Source organism: Bombus flavifrons, chromosome 14 (genome assembly GCF_040668555.2).
Source record: "Bombus flavifrons isolate JBK064 chromosome 14, iyBomFlav1_principal, whole genome shotgun sequence".
Taxonomy (NCBI): Eukaryota; Metazoa; Arthropoda; class Insecta; order Hymenoptera; family Apidae; genus Bombus; species Bombus flavifrons.
In genome coordinates, this window is record NC_138455.1 from 9,532,359 (window position 1) to 9,551,411 (window position 19,053).

The 19,053-nt window shown below is 38.2% G+C and overlaps 1 protein-coding gene and 1 long non-coding RNA gene across 2 annotated transcripts in view; one reads left to right on the plus strand and one right to left on the minus strand.

Moving 5' to 3' along the window:
* The first annotated feature begins 2,742 nt into the window (after positions 1 to 2,742).
* LOC138187075 (uncharacterized) overlaps positions 2,743 to 19,053 on the plus strand; it is a 163,092-nt gene continuing 146,781 nt past the window's right edge. The window contains exons 1-3 of the long non-coding RNA XR_011175080.1: positions 2,743 to 2,833; positions 3,550 to 3,647; positions 4,895 to 4,952. This is a non-coding gene — a long non-coding RNA (uncharacterized LOC138187075). The remainder of the gene's footprint in view (positions 2,834 to 3,549; positions 3,648 to 4,894; positions 4,953 to 19,053) is intronic.
* Positions 5,958 to 7,897, minus strand: LOC138186847 (enhancer of split m7 protein). The gene is made up of 2 exons (XM_069127094.1): positions 6,937 to 7,897; positions 5,958 to 6,734 (listed from the first exon to the last, which is right to left on the minus strand). The coding sequence occupies exons 1-2, from the start codon at positions 7,009 to 7,011 to the stop codon at positions 6,186 to 6,188; spliced, it is 624 nt and encodes a 207-aa protein (XP_068983195.1). The 5' UTR covers positions 7,012 to 7,897; the 3' UTR covers positions 5,958 to 6,185.

The following is a 19,053-nucleotide window of genomic DNA, read 5'->3' on the forward strand; positions in this document are numbered from 1 at the left end:
TAATTACCAAAGAAATATCCTGTTAGATTATAAATATATATAAATATAAGTCTTTTTTTAGCTATTAATTATTAAACATAAACATATAAGGAATATTACATATTAATTATTAAAGACTGACTTGTTGAGCTTCAAATTCTTTAATATCTTGCAAGTATTTTTCCATATTTATTTGATCTTGTTTACCAGCTTCGAATACCTCTCTCTCCCTCGCTGCTTCGGCATTCTTAGTTTCTTCGATTCTAACGACATCGGGAAATTAAGTTATTCAAATAAAGAAAATGTTTTCTACCACGTATGTAAAATCTCGTAAAATTTTACTGTTTCTTTAATTCGAAGGCATAATGCTTTCTTCTCTCCAACTGCTTTTCTGTTTTATGTTTCATTTCCTCTTCGTACTTTGCTAAATCCTCTTTCATTGAATTCACGTAGGCTATTTCTTCCTCTTTATCTGCGTTTTTAAGAGTTTCCCGAAATTTTAGTTGAGCATCCAATTCTCTATAACACTAATGAAATCATAATTAACAATTCCAAATCTATTGCCAGTGGTGTGATATATTTCTCTGACGAGAAAATAAGAATAAAAAGGCAACTGGATTAAAATTGAAATTTTTGTGCTACATTTTGTATTCTCTAAATACCTCAGAAACGAGAAGACCTTGATTAATTCGTCTACACATTGGTTTCCTGTAAAGAATAAACCTTTTTGCTTGTTTTATTATTTCTTCTCTCTCTGCTGCCTTCTTTTCAGCAGCTTCTTTTACGAATCTTTCTCTTTCTTCCTCTTCTCGCTTTTCTTTAGCTAAACGTTCTTCTCTTCTTCTACTCTTGATACTCTGTTACGACAGGAAACTATCTTTATAAAATCTTGAAGCCATTCTTTATAAATGATATCTTATGATATCGAATAATTTGATACTCGACCGATTATATTAAAAGAAATAATTTATTTGACAAAAATAATATATAAATTACTCTAGAATAAATATCTAATGGAAAAGATACCTCTTTAGTAGATGTTATTTTTTCTTCTTCCTTCTGTTCCTCCTTTTCGATTTCATTTAATTTTACATCTTTTGTTTCCTGTTTCTCCGCGAATAAAGTAGGTTGATGAATTGAATTTGGCGAACTTTTTGGAGTTATTGTCTCTACAGTACTTTTTGATATCTAACAGTGTGAGTAAATTATCTTGTTACTCGAAGAATTAAATTGTGCTGTTTAGTTGAACGAAAAACTAAGAAGAAAAAATAGACTGATAACAGGAAAATCACATACCTTAACACTTTTCATTGGTTTCATTTTATTCCGATAACACACAGTAGGTGTAGCAGCTTGAACTATTTGATTTTGAACCATAATTGTGATTTCTTCAATATAATGTTTGTATTATTGCATAGTAATATAAATAAAACGACAAATGAATGAGATTGACGTAAGTTGCGCGGTTTCTTTCTTCACTGATATTGCGGATAACTTTAAACGGCGCAATCGTTGTCTTGGAAACTAAATTAGAACCAATCGATAGGATTTATGGATAGATAAAGTTAATAAAAGTCTCATAATATCTTTCGTTATAGATACAATTTTGGGTGGAAAATATTTGAATGTTTCAAGTTAATAAAGTGGAACATTTGATCACATTGAAATTATATAATAAGCATGAGAACAATAATAAATTCAATAGATATAATTGTATTTCCTTGCTAGTAAAATATTTGATATACAAGAATTACATTTTTACAGATCTTTATGTTCAAAAGTTTAACATTTCATTATTATTTGCTTAAAATAATGAAAAATAGTAATCCAATAGCCTATAGATTTGTGTTTTATTATATCTATTAGGAATTAGAAGATAATACTCCTTTTACAGTAGAGTGATTTTACTTAAACTTAAACGTACATATATATGTATCAAAATTTATGTTTCAAATTGGCTTTGTAATTTAAAACTGTTATATCGATTGTTACGTCGGTAATGTAGTATGCCATAAACTAAGAACTGCAACGCACTCTAGCTTTCGAAAATGCATATGAATATGTATATGCACATGTAGTTATGTCGCTTGTTGATGATTTGTGTCAATGAACTTTTCGTGTTTATAAAGCAAATTATTGGGAACATTGAGAAAATAATTAACAATACTTGTTATTAATATAATCATTTGCTGCTATTGACATCGAAGTAAGTAGATTATGATATACAAGTACATAAATATACATATTTGTTTATATGTTTTTTAAACTTCATTTACTAGGTTATGCATATCGTGTTTATATACAAACATTACTTTCTCGCATTTATTAATTATTCTTAATTATATCTAATATTACAAATTAGATATAAGGTGGATTAACATTTGTTCTTGATGATTAGCTTCTAATATATCTCTTAAAGTTAGTTTTTCCGTTCGATCATTTAAACCTAACATCATTTAAACTCACTATCTCTATGATTGGAAGAGTAAATAAAATTATATCAATTATTAAAAATGTATTTACATTATATGTAACAATTATATAAATAACGATAGTCATGTTTCTTCTGAGTATGTTTTTATTGTTGCATTTCAAATATGTAACGGAAACGTTCAATTGGCGCCAAAGTAGGAACGATATATGTACTTATCGATATGCATTCTGCTTGCGATTCTCGAAGTAAAGCGGTTAGTATAGTTCAGAGTAGTGAGCACTTTACGTTTATGACATATCACGTGTATTTCTGTGAAAAAAATTAAGACGTTTATTCATATTCATTGATTACTCAAACTATTATTGTGTATAATTTGATATATCGATTTACATAAAAACAAGAAAAAGAACAATATCATGGGTATGCGTTTATTTTGCGTTTAAAACGGGTCTCGAAATTTCTCATTTTACTCATTGTCACTAAGATTCGTTTTGGCTTTTTTTAATTTGATTATTATTGATTATCATAGTATATTTCCTATACTTTTTTACAAATCTTGCAATTTCCAATGTATAGGCGTAAATTTAATATAATATTGTTAATAATATTATTCACGGGAATATTCATTTTTCAATAAAATCGAAGTAAAATTTGCTGAACATTCTTATACAATGTATGGATTAATTGTTTATTTCAGGATATCATGCACATTTTCGTTATAGCTATTTGTTAATTAATAAATAATTAATTAATAATGAAATAATAGTCTAATTTTTTATTAGATTATTGTTAGTATATTTTACGTATTTTGTATTTTGCATAAAAAAGACATTCAAAAACTTTGCAATCATCTATATTTCGACGAAATTATTTTACATAATATCTCACTTGAAATACATACATACAAATCCCGTTATAAATCGATTGATGTCATTTGTGCATCGGTAATAGTGGAAACGATACAGAAACCATAATCATCCATTATATACTGCATAAAATACTAAACACCATTTTCTTCGCTTCTCTACGTATTCATTAATTTTCTTTATATTTTTCACAAATTTAATAATCAATTAAATTTCAATTCAAATAATCAGATTTTATTTGACTAATGTTCAAACATTTTGTGTCTCAAGAGTTTGAAGGAACTGCCGCAAGATGGCCGCGGAGCGTGGTCGTGCACTTGTAATGACAACACGTGCTACAGCTGAGTGGCGGTCTCCTTCTCGGAAAAGTGAGTATAATCGTGTTTTAAGAGTGTTTACCGTTTTCTTGTGCTTACCTGCCTTTTATCCATTGTTGTATCTGTCTCGTGCTCCGAATCGTGCCTCCAAGTTCCTCGGAATATGAATATACCCTGGAAATATCTCCTCATTTACTCGATGCTCGCACATGTGTGGACAATGATACTCCAATAAATTGCAGATCGGTAAATAATCTTAATAGAGAATAATATTTATTAATAACAGACAGTAATAATAAATGACGTACGAACGCTTGTGGTAAAACGATAGTGGTTAAGAATATAGATATTTTCGGTTAAAGTACCGCTTGAAATGCATCGTACTTTCCTTCCTTCACTAACCTAACCCTTTACACACATGTACATTTCGAAGCATCATTAAGTAACACACTATAACACGTAAAGTGTGTTTCAATACGGATAATATGGTAGATTGAAAAACATTAGATTTTAGTGCTGTATTTTAGTTCGTGATTAACATTAAATGTTTAGTGAATATATTCATCGGAAATTGTTAACATAGAACTGGAACCAGGTGGAGGTACGATTTGTTCGTATCGATTGTGATTTATGTGTCGATCGTGCGTATCGGAGCAGTGTGACATTGTTACATTTGATTAAACAGAGTGTTCTGACTGTTCTTCTTTTGTTGTTCAATGATAACTATTTGCTATATATATTCTATATCTGTATTTGAAGGAAGTTGCTTTCTCGTGCGAAAATACGCAATTTATTTCGTATATTTTTCATTAATGTTAATTCTGTGGTGGACTTATTATTATTATTAATTCTGTTTATATATGTAAAAGCATTGTGTTAAAAAATGGTCAAATATACAGTTCATTTTTTGAAAAATATCGTATGTTAATGTCTTATATAAATAATAAAGTGGATTGCGAAAGATTTATATGAGATAATTATAGATTATGATAATGATAGATAATATATGATTGGAGTACATATCACATTACGCAATTTTGAAGTAATATTAACTTATCCAAAATATCGTAATATGTATATGATAATTATTAACGGTTCTCAAACTGTTGAGAATCACCTTTGCAATTCCAATTCGTTTAAACTGGGATTGCTATTTAAATTTAAGAATATTAGTTAAGAGTATATTAGTATAGAAATAATATTTTTAGCAATATACGCGTATTGTAATATATTGTTGTCAACATTATATCACAAAGAATTTGCTATATTTATAATCTCAAGGAACTACGTGATTTCAGGTGAAGGCGAGTGGCGGGAAAGTAATGTTTTACTTTGACATCAAAGAGGGCTGTTAGAGTGAGTACACTATGAAGTTTCTCAATTCTTCATTGTTTTTAGTTCTATTTATCGTAATGTTTAATTCATTCGCATGACTGAATCGCAATAGTATATTAATGTATGTATATTAACCAAAAATTGTTTTCTCTATAATATTGAATAATATTAAAATTTATGCAGTGGCTTCCGCATTAACAGCAGACGATATATTAATTAAAGTTAACAATCAATAATTAATTGTTTTGTTCGATCGAAAAAAGTGCTACATCTAAAGATGCAAAGTTGCGCGTAAGAGTTTAATTACAGGAGAAGAATAATTAATTGGTGAGGGAGGATAGGAAGAATTAATAAGTATGAAACTTTTCAATGAAATATATATTTATTAAAGATCTAGAATTTTCTTACATCTAGAGTAAATATCACAGGTACACGTTTCTCTATCACAAGATTCTCTACTCAGCTATTTTCTTGTGTTGATATGTAATAATTATCGATGAGAATCAAAATCTCCAAATGCTTGTCAAACACAAAAATGAATACAGCAGGCTGAGTTAACACACACATAACAACGTTTTTAGCGCGAGAATGAATCTTTCTCAAGTCGATGTATACGCGAAATTGTGACGTAATCGACGCGAGGAAACACATATATAATCGACATGTCGAGTTGCACGACTGTTCTCGCGCCAAAATGGACAAAATAAAAATATTCTCGATAAAAGTATGAAATAAACAATAGAAAATTCTAACTTTCAAGTAAATTAAAGCTCTAGCCGCTAACGCGGGCACGTCATTACGTTTCAATTAGTAAACATACAAAATTTATCCGTAAGACGATATTACAAAAAGGAAGATATTTCGATAATCCTCCCTCTCGTCTCACTCCAAAGTGTCTTGAGCAAATAGAAAGTCTTAAGTCTATTTCTTTTCTTCGTCTTCGTCTCCTCGATCCTCGTTCCTTCAGGAATCTGTATTTGCACATATTACGGGAAATGATATTTCTCCGTCGTTAATTTTAGAAGAAAAGATTTCCACTCCGTCACGACTTGCTTCGAAGGCGCGCGAATTATTCGCTCAAATCACAGACAAAATTGCAATACCGATAATGGTTCTTCGCATAATGGACTCCTCTTAAGATTCAGCCACGGTAATTTCGTTTCTCCGTGAGCGAGGGTCCGATTGCTTTCCATCGAGAACTCGGTTAACCGAGTCTACGATGGCTTTGCCCGTTGAGATCGTTCGTCCTCTTGTTTACCACGGTCTCCAGATCGGCTCGTTGGGTTTGGCAACCTGCAGAAGACCTTGATGATTCTGCGAGATGCCTTCGATGTCGATTCTAACTGGAGACGGTTGGCTGGAAGCCGGAGTGAGGGGCATCGAGTATTCGTCGGAGCTGAGCTCGCTGCTCGAAGACGGCGAAGATTGCGGCGCGGCCACGTGTATCGTTAGGGGGCCAGTTTTGTCCATGGAATTCAGCTTGTGACCCAAGTGGGTCATCAATTTGGTCCCCAAGGCAACGTCGACGCCCGGAGTGGCGGCCAGGCAGCGGCTAACCTCGTTGGCACAATGCGTATACCCAGCTCTGAATCGATCCGCGTCGATCACCGGATTCGCCGAAAGACGCTGTTGTCTTTGGAGCTTGTGAAGATGACGTACAGTCAATTCCAGAATGTCGGCTTTTTCTAACTTGGCCACGTTCTCGCCGTCGCCGGCCAACGCTGTGACCATCAGGTCCTTCAGCTCGTCCAAGCACCGATTGATTCGTGCTCGGCGTTTGCGTTCCAGCATAGGTTTCATCACCTGTAAATTAAAAGGAACGAACCATTATAGACGGTCGTTTGAAAAGGCGAATTTTTTCATTCGAATTGGAAGAATTAGTCGTTTGGCTTGCAGTTACTCGACTCTAGTTTAACTGTATTCTAGTTCCAATGATATTCCAATAGAATAGAAAACTATTTGAGTAGATAGAACAGGCGTTGGACGAAAACCTAAGGACGCTTACCTTTCTGTATTGATAAGTCCTGGAGATCGGTTGCTCCTGTCCATCAACCATCATAATCTGCTCGTGCATCTGCATGATTAATCCTTTCGTCGGGGGGTTGCTTCACACACCGATTAACTAACGTCGCACTGATTACGATTCGCTTATCGCGATATCACACTTTTTGTCCAACTAATTATTATCTCTGATGTCACACAACGAGTTTTTCAGTAACTGATTATTCGGTCGATTCTACGGGAAAGGTATCGAAAAACTGGTATCTCCGACGCGTCTCCCGTTCGAACTTCGTGAACGATCACAGTGACTGTGGTGGCTGGTCGGGCGAGGCTGTAGCTTATATAGTCAAGGACCCATCGGCAGGGTGGGGCGAGGGGCTGCTGTCAGGGTCCCTAGTGGGGGACAGGCCTTCCGTGGGAACGGTCCGTAGAGGTTGGTTCCCAAGCAAGCACACCACCTGTAAGCGGCAGCTGCCAGACACGCGCCCACACCAAGCCATCGTCACCGTTTCTTTGTCCTCGTTGCACCTACCGTTCGAGCCCGTATTTCCTACCTCTTCTGATACTCCTCGGGTAGTCGTGCCACGGTATGCACGGCTTAACATTCTCTTCTCTTTCTCTCCTAACTCCTTTCGGCTTGCTGTTTCACGAACGTGCGCTCATACGGAAGGACCCAGTATCCACGTCCTCTTCGTCTCTCCCGCAAGAGTAAACTATACAGCTGAAGAGAAAAAGAGAAAGAGAGCGAGACCCCTTCTCGTTCTACCTAGTCTTCCTCCTTTTTCCATTCTAGTGCCCCGAGGAGGGTATACAACTCGTGCTACGTCTTCTTATCGCAATCTCATCCTCGTCGTACCTTCTCACCGGTCGATAGTTTTATCCTCGTCGAAGAGGAGCAGCCTGGAGGAGCGTGCTGGGCACAAGTCCGGCGTCCTCCCGATCGCAATCCCACTAGTTACACGTTACTGAATCACGGTACGTGCGTCTATGCTACCAAGTCACCGCGAAATCATAGCACAGTAGCCGGTCGCGCTCGCGCTCATCGTTTCCTCTCCGCCAATTGATCAATCATTTTCTGCTGCGTATTAACTCCGGTGTCGCGTGAGAGACACGCCGCGGATGCGGACACAAACGTTGCGCGATAAAACTCAGCGTTATGAAAAGGATGTGATGAATCGTTTATTACGAGTGTCGCGTGGGCGCAGCACAGAGTCTTCGTTGGCCGCCGACCGTATTACCGAATGCGACAATTAGCGCGGTCGTATAGGCCTTCTTTAAGACGTATACCTTAACGTCTGATCCTTGTTCCAGGCGTACTTTTACAGGTACCATGATTATTTAGGTTCTTTTTGTCTCCGGAAGCGGTCGTCTAGGCCTTCCTTAAGACGTATACCCTAACGTCTGATCGTTGTTCCAGGCGTACTTTTACAGGTACCATGATTATTTAGGTTCCTTTTGTCTCTGGAAGCGGTCGAACGTGTAGTTTTAACGATACGCACATTTACCTTCTAGTTTCTTCGATCGACGAGAATTTAACGCATCTTGTTCGTCATTGTACGATTCTTGTTGGAAATATGGTTTCAGATGGCTGATGATTTAATTTTGAATTTGTCTAAGAGAATCGTAAGGGTCGAATAATTTATGTTGGACGGTACTCTTATATTACGGTTTCTTCGTTGCTGAAAGAAGCTTACGATGTCATGTTTAATTTATATTCACTTATTTAGGAAACCGTAACCGTATTTTTCCTCGTGCAATCATTATTCGAAGAACACTTGCAAAGGAACGGTACTCTGGTTGTTTTTTTCCGTTTTTCGTTTGCAGGAACCGCAACCACTGAAAATGTGTTTTTAACGATATGCTTACAAAGTCATTATCGTTTCTTGATATTAAACGCTTGACATGAAAGAGAAGAAGAGCGATCAGTTTTGTTCTCAGTACACGAATAAATCTCGTGATATCCTATCACGTCGGAACAAATTGAATTGGCGGATAATAGAAAAGCGTGAGAAATTCATCTGTCTAAGCGAATATTCCATTGATCGATCGAGACTACAGGCAATTTTCAACGACAAATGTTTTTCCGCGTTTATATAAATGATATGATGTGGACAAAATGATCTAATTTCTGCAGTGTAACGATTTTCTACTTACGCAGCATTTTTTAATTGCCCGCTATCGACCATAAGCCTAAGGCTGTGTATATCGTTAGTTTCAGTATTTCACCGAATGATCACAGTTGCAAAGTCCGAATCCCTTTCCGTAAGATTATTTGAAAATTATACAAACGAGTTACGAATGTGCGTGCCATTCTTCGATTCTCGGAACAATCTTTCGTTTATCGATCTCGAGAATTTCTCTGTCGGCGGTGCAATTACACGCGACGCCACGCTCGGAGAAGTGATTTTCATGCGTCAACGTATCTACCTATGTATACCGCTCGATTTAAAGCCGCGCACGAACGAAAAGATTACAGATTTTCAGTTTGGCCAATTGATCGCCGTCGAAAATTGGTCGAAAGTAGCCCTCGGGTGGATTTGTTCGGGCCGAGGTTTAATTTCGCGAAGACGATCGTAAAATCGTCCTTCGCTTTGGATAGTCATCGTCCGGAATGAATAACTCGGCGTGCCTCACGTGTACATCCTGCCGCTTGCTGCAAGCACTTCCAGATACTAATTTCGTCCAGGCTTTTGCTGAATTATACACTTCGTACCCCCCTCCAATCTTTCTCTATCCTTCTCGGTTTGCGTGGCCATTCCTTCAATTATTCTCTTTTTCGCCTCTTTCTCCCATCTTTTCCCTCCTCGCCTCGGCTCTTTCTGCCAACTACCACGCTTATTTCTCCGCCAGTGGGGCACTTAAACATCGTTCGCACCGAATAATTACGCACGTTACTTCCATCCTTCTTCTCCTGTCTCGGTTCTCCCTCGTCCGACCACCTTCTTCTTGCTACTGCGATTTTACGAGGCATCCTTCGTCTTCTTCTTCGTCTTCTTCTTCGTCTTCTTCTTGGTCTTCGTGTCCATACCTTCCTCGGCTTCCTCTCTTTTTTCTTTTTTTTCTTTCTTCGCTACTCCCTTCAGCCAGCCAATTGCACGTGTCCCTAACGACGCCGGCACCTCCGTAGAACTTACGCGATGCCGAGATAACGCGAAACTCCTCGGTCTCTTCTTTCTCTTATTCTTTGTTCCGCGGATGTCCAGCAGCCTTTTACCTTCTTCATTCCCTTGTCGCTCGCATCCGCGGATTCCAATTAGCTGCTGGTGCTCCGGGCAACGGTTAACGTTTTGCGGTTCTACGTATATAAGTATGTAAGCAATGGTCAGTTGCGTTTGAATTTCCATTTAAACGGACAGTTTATATTTCGCGTGTGTTTCGCCATACTCTGCCACGCAATTCTCACTTGGCGTAGTTCGAATCGACGATATCGAGGATTCTTCGTAATTGGAGTGTAGCTGGCGAAGAACGGATTCGTTGGCTCGTCAAATTTTCTATGGAGCATATTTTCATTTATACGAAGCGCATATAATGAGATACGATGTTTCATTAATTTTCGTCGTAAACGACAGGACAGATAAAAGATGACGAAGCTTTTTCCAGTCGTCGTAAAGAATTACAATAAATAATTCATAGCTGGTAATTAATGGTAATGAAATCATACTGATAGCGTGTCTTGTCTGTTGTAATACTAATCGCAAGAGTTGCTTGTTGATAAATAATCTTTCAAAATTTGAAGCGATTTTTAACTCGCATAAATTACACCTGTATATTTCTATCGTCTAATTATCCGCGAGAAAAATTCATCGATTTAAATAAGTCGACTCGACAACTAGCGAAGACGAATGCACCGGTTAAATTGATCGAAACAAATTATCATTACTCGATGTGTCCCTACTACCTCCGATCTGTATAAAGTTACCCATCTCGTTTGTAAGATTGCGATTCATAATTTAACCACCCGGTAAATGAAATCTCCACGTGTAACAGTATACGTTGATTGGTTTCCCTGAGAGCGCAAAAAGTGATAATGAAAAATGTTGATTGAAGTCTTAGGGCTGTTTCATAGCGATCGTATTGCCGGTGTAATGAAGCAGAGCAAAAGATCATGCGATCGAGCGCCGAAAAGCGGTAGCCGCCTATTGAAGCCTAGTGGATTGTTTCGATCAACGTTCGAGAAACGACAGTCGCACGAAATCGAGACGACACCGACGAATCGAAACGAATGAATGCGGCGCATTTCTCGCATTCCAAAACGGGGCTACCGTTATCGCAAGTGCAGTCGTTGCGACCTGAAGCATGCGCGATCATTTGCCACTCTTTTCACTTTCTCGTTTCGTTTTGAAATTAATCGCGAGGATAAAAGTGAAAGAACTAAGTAATAGGCTCTTCCCCGTTCATTTTATATTTCAACGTATTCGGCACCTTTCGTTTTTCCTGTTTTTCATCGATGCAAAATAATTTCGCCAGAGATTAGCGAACCGTCGAAGTACGTTTTCTAATCGACGATTGTTTTTAATGTCTCTGCTGCTAATCGAGGACGATTATACTTTGTAAAATGTAGCCTTATCGCGTCTGTATGTCTGGAAACGAATTTTTGGATTTACATAATGCTCGCTTTTCGCTGTCCAACCGAATAACGAAATGTCGTTTCTCTTATGTTTTTCATACGCTTGAAAGTGAATTTTCTAATTAACGTGAAATCTGTTGGAACATTTATTAAAAAAAAGAATGAAAAAATAAAATACGTCCGGCTATCGATCGTAGGATCGTAGGATTAACTATTGTTAATGATATCTGTCCCACGTGGATTATCGCGATCAACGACAACAGTCCATTAAAACGATGCCAATCGGTGAAACATACTTAATACGGCCACGTGCCGACTCGATTTCAAGTCAGCTTCCTCTCACGTGCCGTTCATAGTTCATTGTTCGTTGTTTTTGCTCGATCCGGGTGGGTAGAGAAGTTCCAACTGCGTCGGCGAATAATACAAAGTTAATTCAACGTCTCGATTAATCCACGTGGAGGATTACGCGCATTATACAATAGCTTCTAGACGATGACCGCACGTGCTGAACTCGTGTAGGACTTACGTCAGTCATCCAACTGCATATATACATATTAAGCGTAACAGAGTACGCAAGTGCAATCAATATACTCACGATGTAACCTATCTTTTATGTCCGTATGTTTAATTTATCCTCGTAAGAATACATACGATGACTAGATTACGTTTTGCTAATAGAAAGTGACCGCGACGTTTCCAATATTTCCATATTTGGCGTATTTCGTGCGATACTTTCGTCCAACTACAGACAAAATTGTCCATTTTCAACTTACTTTCTTTTTATCGAGAACGATGGTGTTCTTTCCTTTTTTAATTTAGAAAGCAAAGAAACAGAGAAACGCAGAAAATGCAGAAATACGAAGTGAATGGGAAAAGTCTAGAAAAATAGAATAGAAAAGGTATTAGAAAAGGTCCATTTTTAACTAGTATTTTTCTAGAAGTGCAGTACTAACCCTGATTTATAGATGGATACATTTAGGATTAGCGATTTAATTTATATTATATTTACGTTTGCAAAAATTGAGTTAGTCGAATAAATGATAATAAATTTGCTCGGTCGATTTATGATAAAGAGCAGGATATTCTTTTACTTTATATATCATTGTCACGCGTACAGAGTAAAACTTTCGAAGTAAAACGTATCGTTTCGGATCACGGAACACGTGCGGCGTTAACAAGTTTTCTCACAGCCATGAAATTTCCCATGTTCCGTGTATGCTCGCGGTTATCATTTATTCCTACGACGTGTAAGAGAGAGAGAGAGAGAGAGAGAGACTTATTAGCAAGTACATCAGCTGTTGGTGAACATATGTCGCCAGTCGCTTGGCTCGTGCCAACGAAATCGTGATCCCCTTCTTTTCTATCTCGAATATCAACCCCTGTGACATCGGTTCGCACGCGTCGATTTCCGGTTAGCTAATATCTGAGGGGTTTTCATAGGGGCTACCCCCACGGATAACAATTGTATACTTGTTACTGTTCCTTATGATAGTTTTTTTCCCTCCCCTCGTGGTTCGCTGTTACCTAATTCGATGTCGTTGATCGTCAAAGTATTATTTATTATTTAAATCGGTGAAAGTTGGAGCTTAATAGGAAATTATAGCGGCTTTTGTGTACGTAAGTAAGTAACAGATGGCTGATATTTATGGAATCTCATGTTTTTGACGAAGCTGAGGAAAATCCATAGTCGTATATTTCGGAGACTAATTAAGCATTTGTTCGAAGTTTCTTCGGGTCTTCTGTATTTGCACGAGCAAAGAAAATACATCTGCAACGTCTTTACTATTATTGTGGATTACTTTTATTATAGGTACCCTATTCTACTGTCATGGTATTAAGTACCCTGTACCCAAGTGTTGGAGAATTTACCTGGGATTACCAAGTTATCACGTGATCTGGTCGTTTCGTTACTGTTTCTCATTGTATCGCCGTGTATTAACCCGACGTTCAATAAGACCCGAGTCCCAAGAGGACTGTAAGTTTGCAGATGAAAGTTAATGGGTGTACGTAAAGGTCCACCGCATATTGTTAGGGTCGTAGGTTTGTATATTACCTTTACAGCTCGAAGAGTCATAAGGACGTAAACTTCGAGGGGTTACTTTGTTCCACAAAAACCAGAGTTCTCTTTTTTGCGTTCAAAACGTGAATTCATTTGTCTTGAAGAGAAACGAATCGATATTTTTGCCGTAGGGTGAAACAATGATTAAAATTCGTTTGTCAGGATCACTGGATGAAAGGGATTGTCGAAATTCTTTTGAGCGAAACATGCTCGTTTGCCGGGCTGTTCGTGTTTAGAAGAGGTAAAATTTGCATGCTGTGCCGTTAGCATCTCCTGACGCAAACACGCCGGACCTTCTGACCTACTGTTCGCTCCGAGTAACCACGAAGAACAACAAGAGGAGAAAAAAAGGAGGAGAAGTGAGAGCATTCTCACGGAATGTCGAGTTCACCTGGCGGCTTGTGCACACACCGTGTGCACTTCGCCCTATTTAAATGGCCTTTTCTGCCCTTCCTCTTTTTTAATTGAATGCTACCTCATGGCACGTGCTCGCAATACCCGCTCCCGACACACGTCATCACTTCCGTGTACGCACGGCGACCTCGCTCCGCTTCCGCAGGATCTTCCGGTAAAACCTGAATCGCCTAGCTTCCTCCGACCTTCCACCTCTTCATTTTTTTCCCCCATCAAAATAATACTAATCGCGCAACAGGATACCCCTTGTTTACTTGGAACTCGACATCCTTGAACAGCAAAATTCCATTCTATTTTTTGGAAAATTTGGTCGTCTGCGGTGTTTTTTTTTTTATAAATGATATATACTTTGTTGTGAATTTAATAGGAATAGAAAGAGAGTTTCATGTTTAAATAATAAATTGCTAGGCTCGGACAGGTACTAAGTAGAATTATTATTTTGTTTTTGTCAGATGAATGACGGGCAAATGTGCGCGCTCTCAATTTCAGGGATATTTCATAAGAAAATATCAAACGTAAAATAACATGAAAAACATGAATCGAATTACCATTGTGCGAGAGTGTGCGGACTGAATGTGATTTTAACGAGTTGTTTGAGGACTTCAGCACGTGCGTCGAGTCATCGCATAATAGCGAGGTAGAATTGCTTATTGATCATATCAGACATCCGATGCTCGGTTGTTGAGAATTTTTGCGTGTCGTATCGTTACGCGTTTCATCCATTCAAGCTGATTTGCAAGCATCTGATCAACGTTTCTCGCCGTGTCAGAGAAATTTTATGTCGAGAATATCGATTTCAAGCGATGAGTATCGATTCTTCGCGGAGAATCTTTAAATTAAATATTTCGAAACACAGAAAGATCCCGTGCAAAAAATTGACAAACCACGCAGAAGATGATGTCGAAGGTGGACGAATACAGAAGATGTGCGTGAAAAATTCTACGCTAAAATGTGTACAAAAAATTCGAAAATTATACGAAAGATAAATTGTGAAATACAACTATTATACAATGACTTATATATACGAATTTTACGATCAAATTCACACAAATAAATAATACCGACAAATAAATAAATATATTTAATCCATAAAGTGGAACATTTGGATGGCCATTGCAAACGAGTTGGTGTCACGTTAGGAGTTAAAATCGATAGAGGGAGAGAACTGCTAGCTAACGTCTTGAAAGAAGGGGCACGAAGTGGCTCCGATAGGGCCCCAAAGGCGTCCATTGTGGGGTCTTATGTTGAAGATTGCGCACGTGCTCGATTTTCCCACGCGTATAGCACGCAGCCGCTGGTCTGCGCTCAAGGGGGAGGACACCGAAGCTGAAAAGGAACAGGGCGCATTGTGTCGAGCACGGGCCTGAGACACTGGAAATTAAAGGTCTTCTCTCATCTTCGTCTTTCTTCTTTCCACCCACGGGCAAACAATGACCGGTATAAATTGCTGGTAGTGTAGGAATAAAAGGAAACGATCTCCAGGCAGTTCCTTTTCGACCAGACTAAATTACTCCAAGAAAATCGCTTCTCGGCTACTTTCTACCTGCAAATGTACCGTTTAACGCTGTAAGTCTATAAATCTGAATCTTTCATTTTAGGTTTATTATTTCGGGAACACTAGTATATCACTGTTAAGTACTCCACAGTTTCGCTCGTCTAATACATAATCTGTTTAGTATTGAAAATGTAAGAGAAGTATTAATTTCATTTCATTTTAGTAACGGTTATTTATTATTTTTATTCATCAAACAGGTATAGAGTAATCCAATTCTGTGATAGTGTCGAATACAAACAAGCAAGACTCGCAAAATCAGTCTAAATTGTTGTCATTTGGCTAGTTCAAATTGTCAAGAATTTATTCACGTTTGATATTGCGTATCTTTTCACTCGTACTATACCCGCGTATATCTCTTTCGTAGAAGATATCTTTAGTTTGGATAATAACAATTTTTAGTCGCTTTGTGACTCGATCTTTGAAGCCAAAATCGCAACAATTGCGTCTAGTAACCATTTATACGGACGCACCGTGTGCGTCAGTGGGATATATCCTTTACTAGTTTATGCCATTACCGTTACGTGTTTCGTGTAGCTCTGTAGATCTCTTGTGTAAAAATATTCTGAATACGTAGCTACGTAGCCATTAAAAAGGAAGAATCAGGATAGGAAATCTGAGGAATCCTTTTTGGTTATTCGACGTGGCAAGGAGATTAGGATGGATTTTGCCGTTTAACGTTGACCGTGACGCAGCTTTGAGAAATGTAACCGAGGACCACCTACGCCGGATATGTCCGCAGGTATATTTGATAGACGCGGCCGTTCCTTATCCTGAAATTCCAGCAGAGCTGACTCACGGTTCTCATAATTTCTTTCGAAATTGAGACGAGAGACCCTTTAAGGAAGTCGTCGACGATGACCGAACGAAATTCGTATGCACATGTCGCGTTTCACGCTGCGTTACATGTGCGTTTCGTCCATTTAATTTCTTCGTAATTTGCGACGGCATTTATCGTTCTCTCGTGACTTCGATTGCTTGCAGACCGTGTTCCGAATGTAGTCCAACAGCAGCCATTATAAATTCCTTACGTATAATTTCTTCCATAGTGACAATAACGCATTTTTCAATCGAGATCAATGTACAAACATGCCCACTTGGTTTAAAAATGAGAGATGCGGAGGAAAATAAGAATCATAATTTTACACAAATTACGAAAGGTGAAATCTCACCCCTGAATTTCTTATTAAGATATTCGCCATCGTTTCGTTATCAACGATAATCGTTTGAAATTTATTGTTTTTAACCGAGCACGTTGCTCGTAATCTTGCTCTTCTTAAAATTAATCTTCTCAGCTTAAAATTAAATCTAAACTACCATGTGGAATTTAAACAAAATTTGAAATTCGTCTCATTTAGCGAATAATCGTGAGAATTTTATCGAATTTTTGAAAGCTGACCAAGAAGAGACGTTAGATTTGAACGTATACGCTCCGATTAAAGACATATCCTTTCTCCAGCTGAATAAACTCGTCGATAAAGTAAAAAACAGCTAATTAGATGAAATTTCCTTTCGTTATTGCACAATTTTCTTCGTTCACAGTTTAGTATTCGATCGCAACAACTCTCTCGATAAAGACGTGGTTATACGGAGAATTTAATTCCTCGCAGCAACGTTGGGAACATTTTATGCGTTACGTAGCTGCGATTATAACTGCGAATAAATATGGCAATTAAGAGTCCCTCGCATCTGAAATTGATTAACCGTAAATACGGTCTGACTCATCGAACGAAACCCAATTTCTCAGGTTTCCAGTTACACGTATACATCCCCCTACAGCCCTTCCTCCGCTTGGTATCACGAGACAGTACTTTGTCGACTTATTAACGACGCGACAAGCGCGACAGCCACTTAAAAAGGCGTCGCCGAAACTCTCATGATTTCTTGTTAATCGAGCCGGAAGCTCTCGTTAAGGAGCACCGGTTAATTGCTACTGGCTCTGTCCATCGCACAAAAATATGTACCGTCCTCTCATCGATAGGGTTCGCTTCTTACAACATTATTTCTGCCTGTTCAAACGTCCTCATATATAATATACGCTGATATATTGGGTTGGCAATTAAATGATTGTGAATTTTGTCGTTAGGTGGTATTGATAAAATTTACAATCACTTAGTTGCTAACCGAATACAGTCGGGAAGAAAAATAAGAGCGCAGGTACCGGAGAATTAGTTCATAACGAAGTATTCGTTTGTTCGAGAAGATTCTTTCGTTTTATAAGGGAACGATAGATTTTTGTTTTATTTGGTAGACTTTTTACAATCAATTCTCATTGAGAATTATAAGTAAATTATTTTGGCGTGGTACTGTAACTTGGATTGTAAGAGTTCATAGTATGTTTGATTCTAGTTGAATCTAATGCTTAAATCTGAAGGGTATTGTCTTTTTAGTCTGCGGATCTGATTCGTCGTGTCAAGTAATTAACTAATGAGTTTTGGTGGTGGGAACGATAGATGCGCAAGATCATTTTGCTTGATATTATTTTGTCGAATTACGTACGATCCATTTTCTTCTGTCGAGATAAACACGGCCACATTTCACAGACTTGCTTTCACGTTTGTGTGAAGGTGCACTGTTGTCAAAAACATGTTTGCGAAAGAAAGCTACTTTTCGGACAACCTAATAGAAATGGAATAAAAACGAGTCATAATTAAAAAACGTATATGGAAGTTACAAGACTCGGACGGTTCGGTGATCCTTGAGAAGTGTATGCCTGCGATAAGTATGTTGCAACGTCTATGTATATTTTCAGATACGTTTGAAATTTCATCGATGCAATCACGATAGCCGTGTCTCGTTAGAGTGCTGGTGAAATTCCTTCCCGCTAATTGAAATTAATATACTTTCATTTTCGTACAAACAAGTCGTATTTAACGAAAGCTCGTTGATACAACTATTTCCACTACCTGTCCACTTATCTTTGTCCCCAGCTGTATGCGTCCGTAGATATGTACACATAAGCGTGTACCGTGTACACACGTACAACGTACGCGTACGAATGAATGGCGCTGCCGGGCGGAGAGGCACATCTCTCGTTTCTGGACTCAGAGATCTAACTACCACCTGCCTCATTTTCCCACGAGCTCCGAGAGAACCTCTCGAATACCGATGAGATAGACGAGGACGAACCTCGTGTAGGAACGAGCAGCTCGAAGGACAGCGCGGTATACGAGGGAGGAAAGGGGGAGCTGGAGAGAGGGACGAAGAAAAACAGGGTCAGAGAGAAACAGGATTACCACGAGGGAGAGTTCCTCCGGTTGACGGAAGAAGAAGAAAGAGAAGAGGAAAGGGGTGGTAAAGAGGGGACAGGGACGAAGATTGCACGGTGAATTCTGCCGTGATTCTCGAATTTTTATATTTCCACCTCGTTCTCGTTTTGGCGAACGTGAAAGATTTACTCCTCTTCGGAGAGACGTTTAACGCGAAGCTGATTTGAGAAATAGCGGTTAGCCATGCATAGTATTTTTCTCATATTTGGCATTGATTTAAGGTAGGTTTTAACCTTAGGAAAATATACAATCGGACCTAA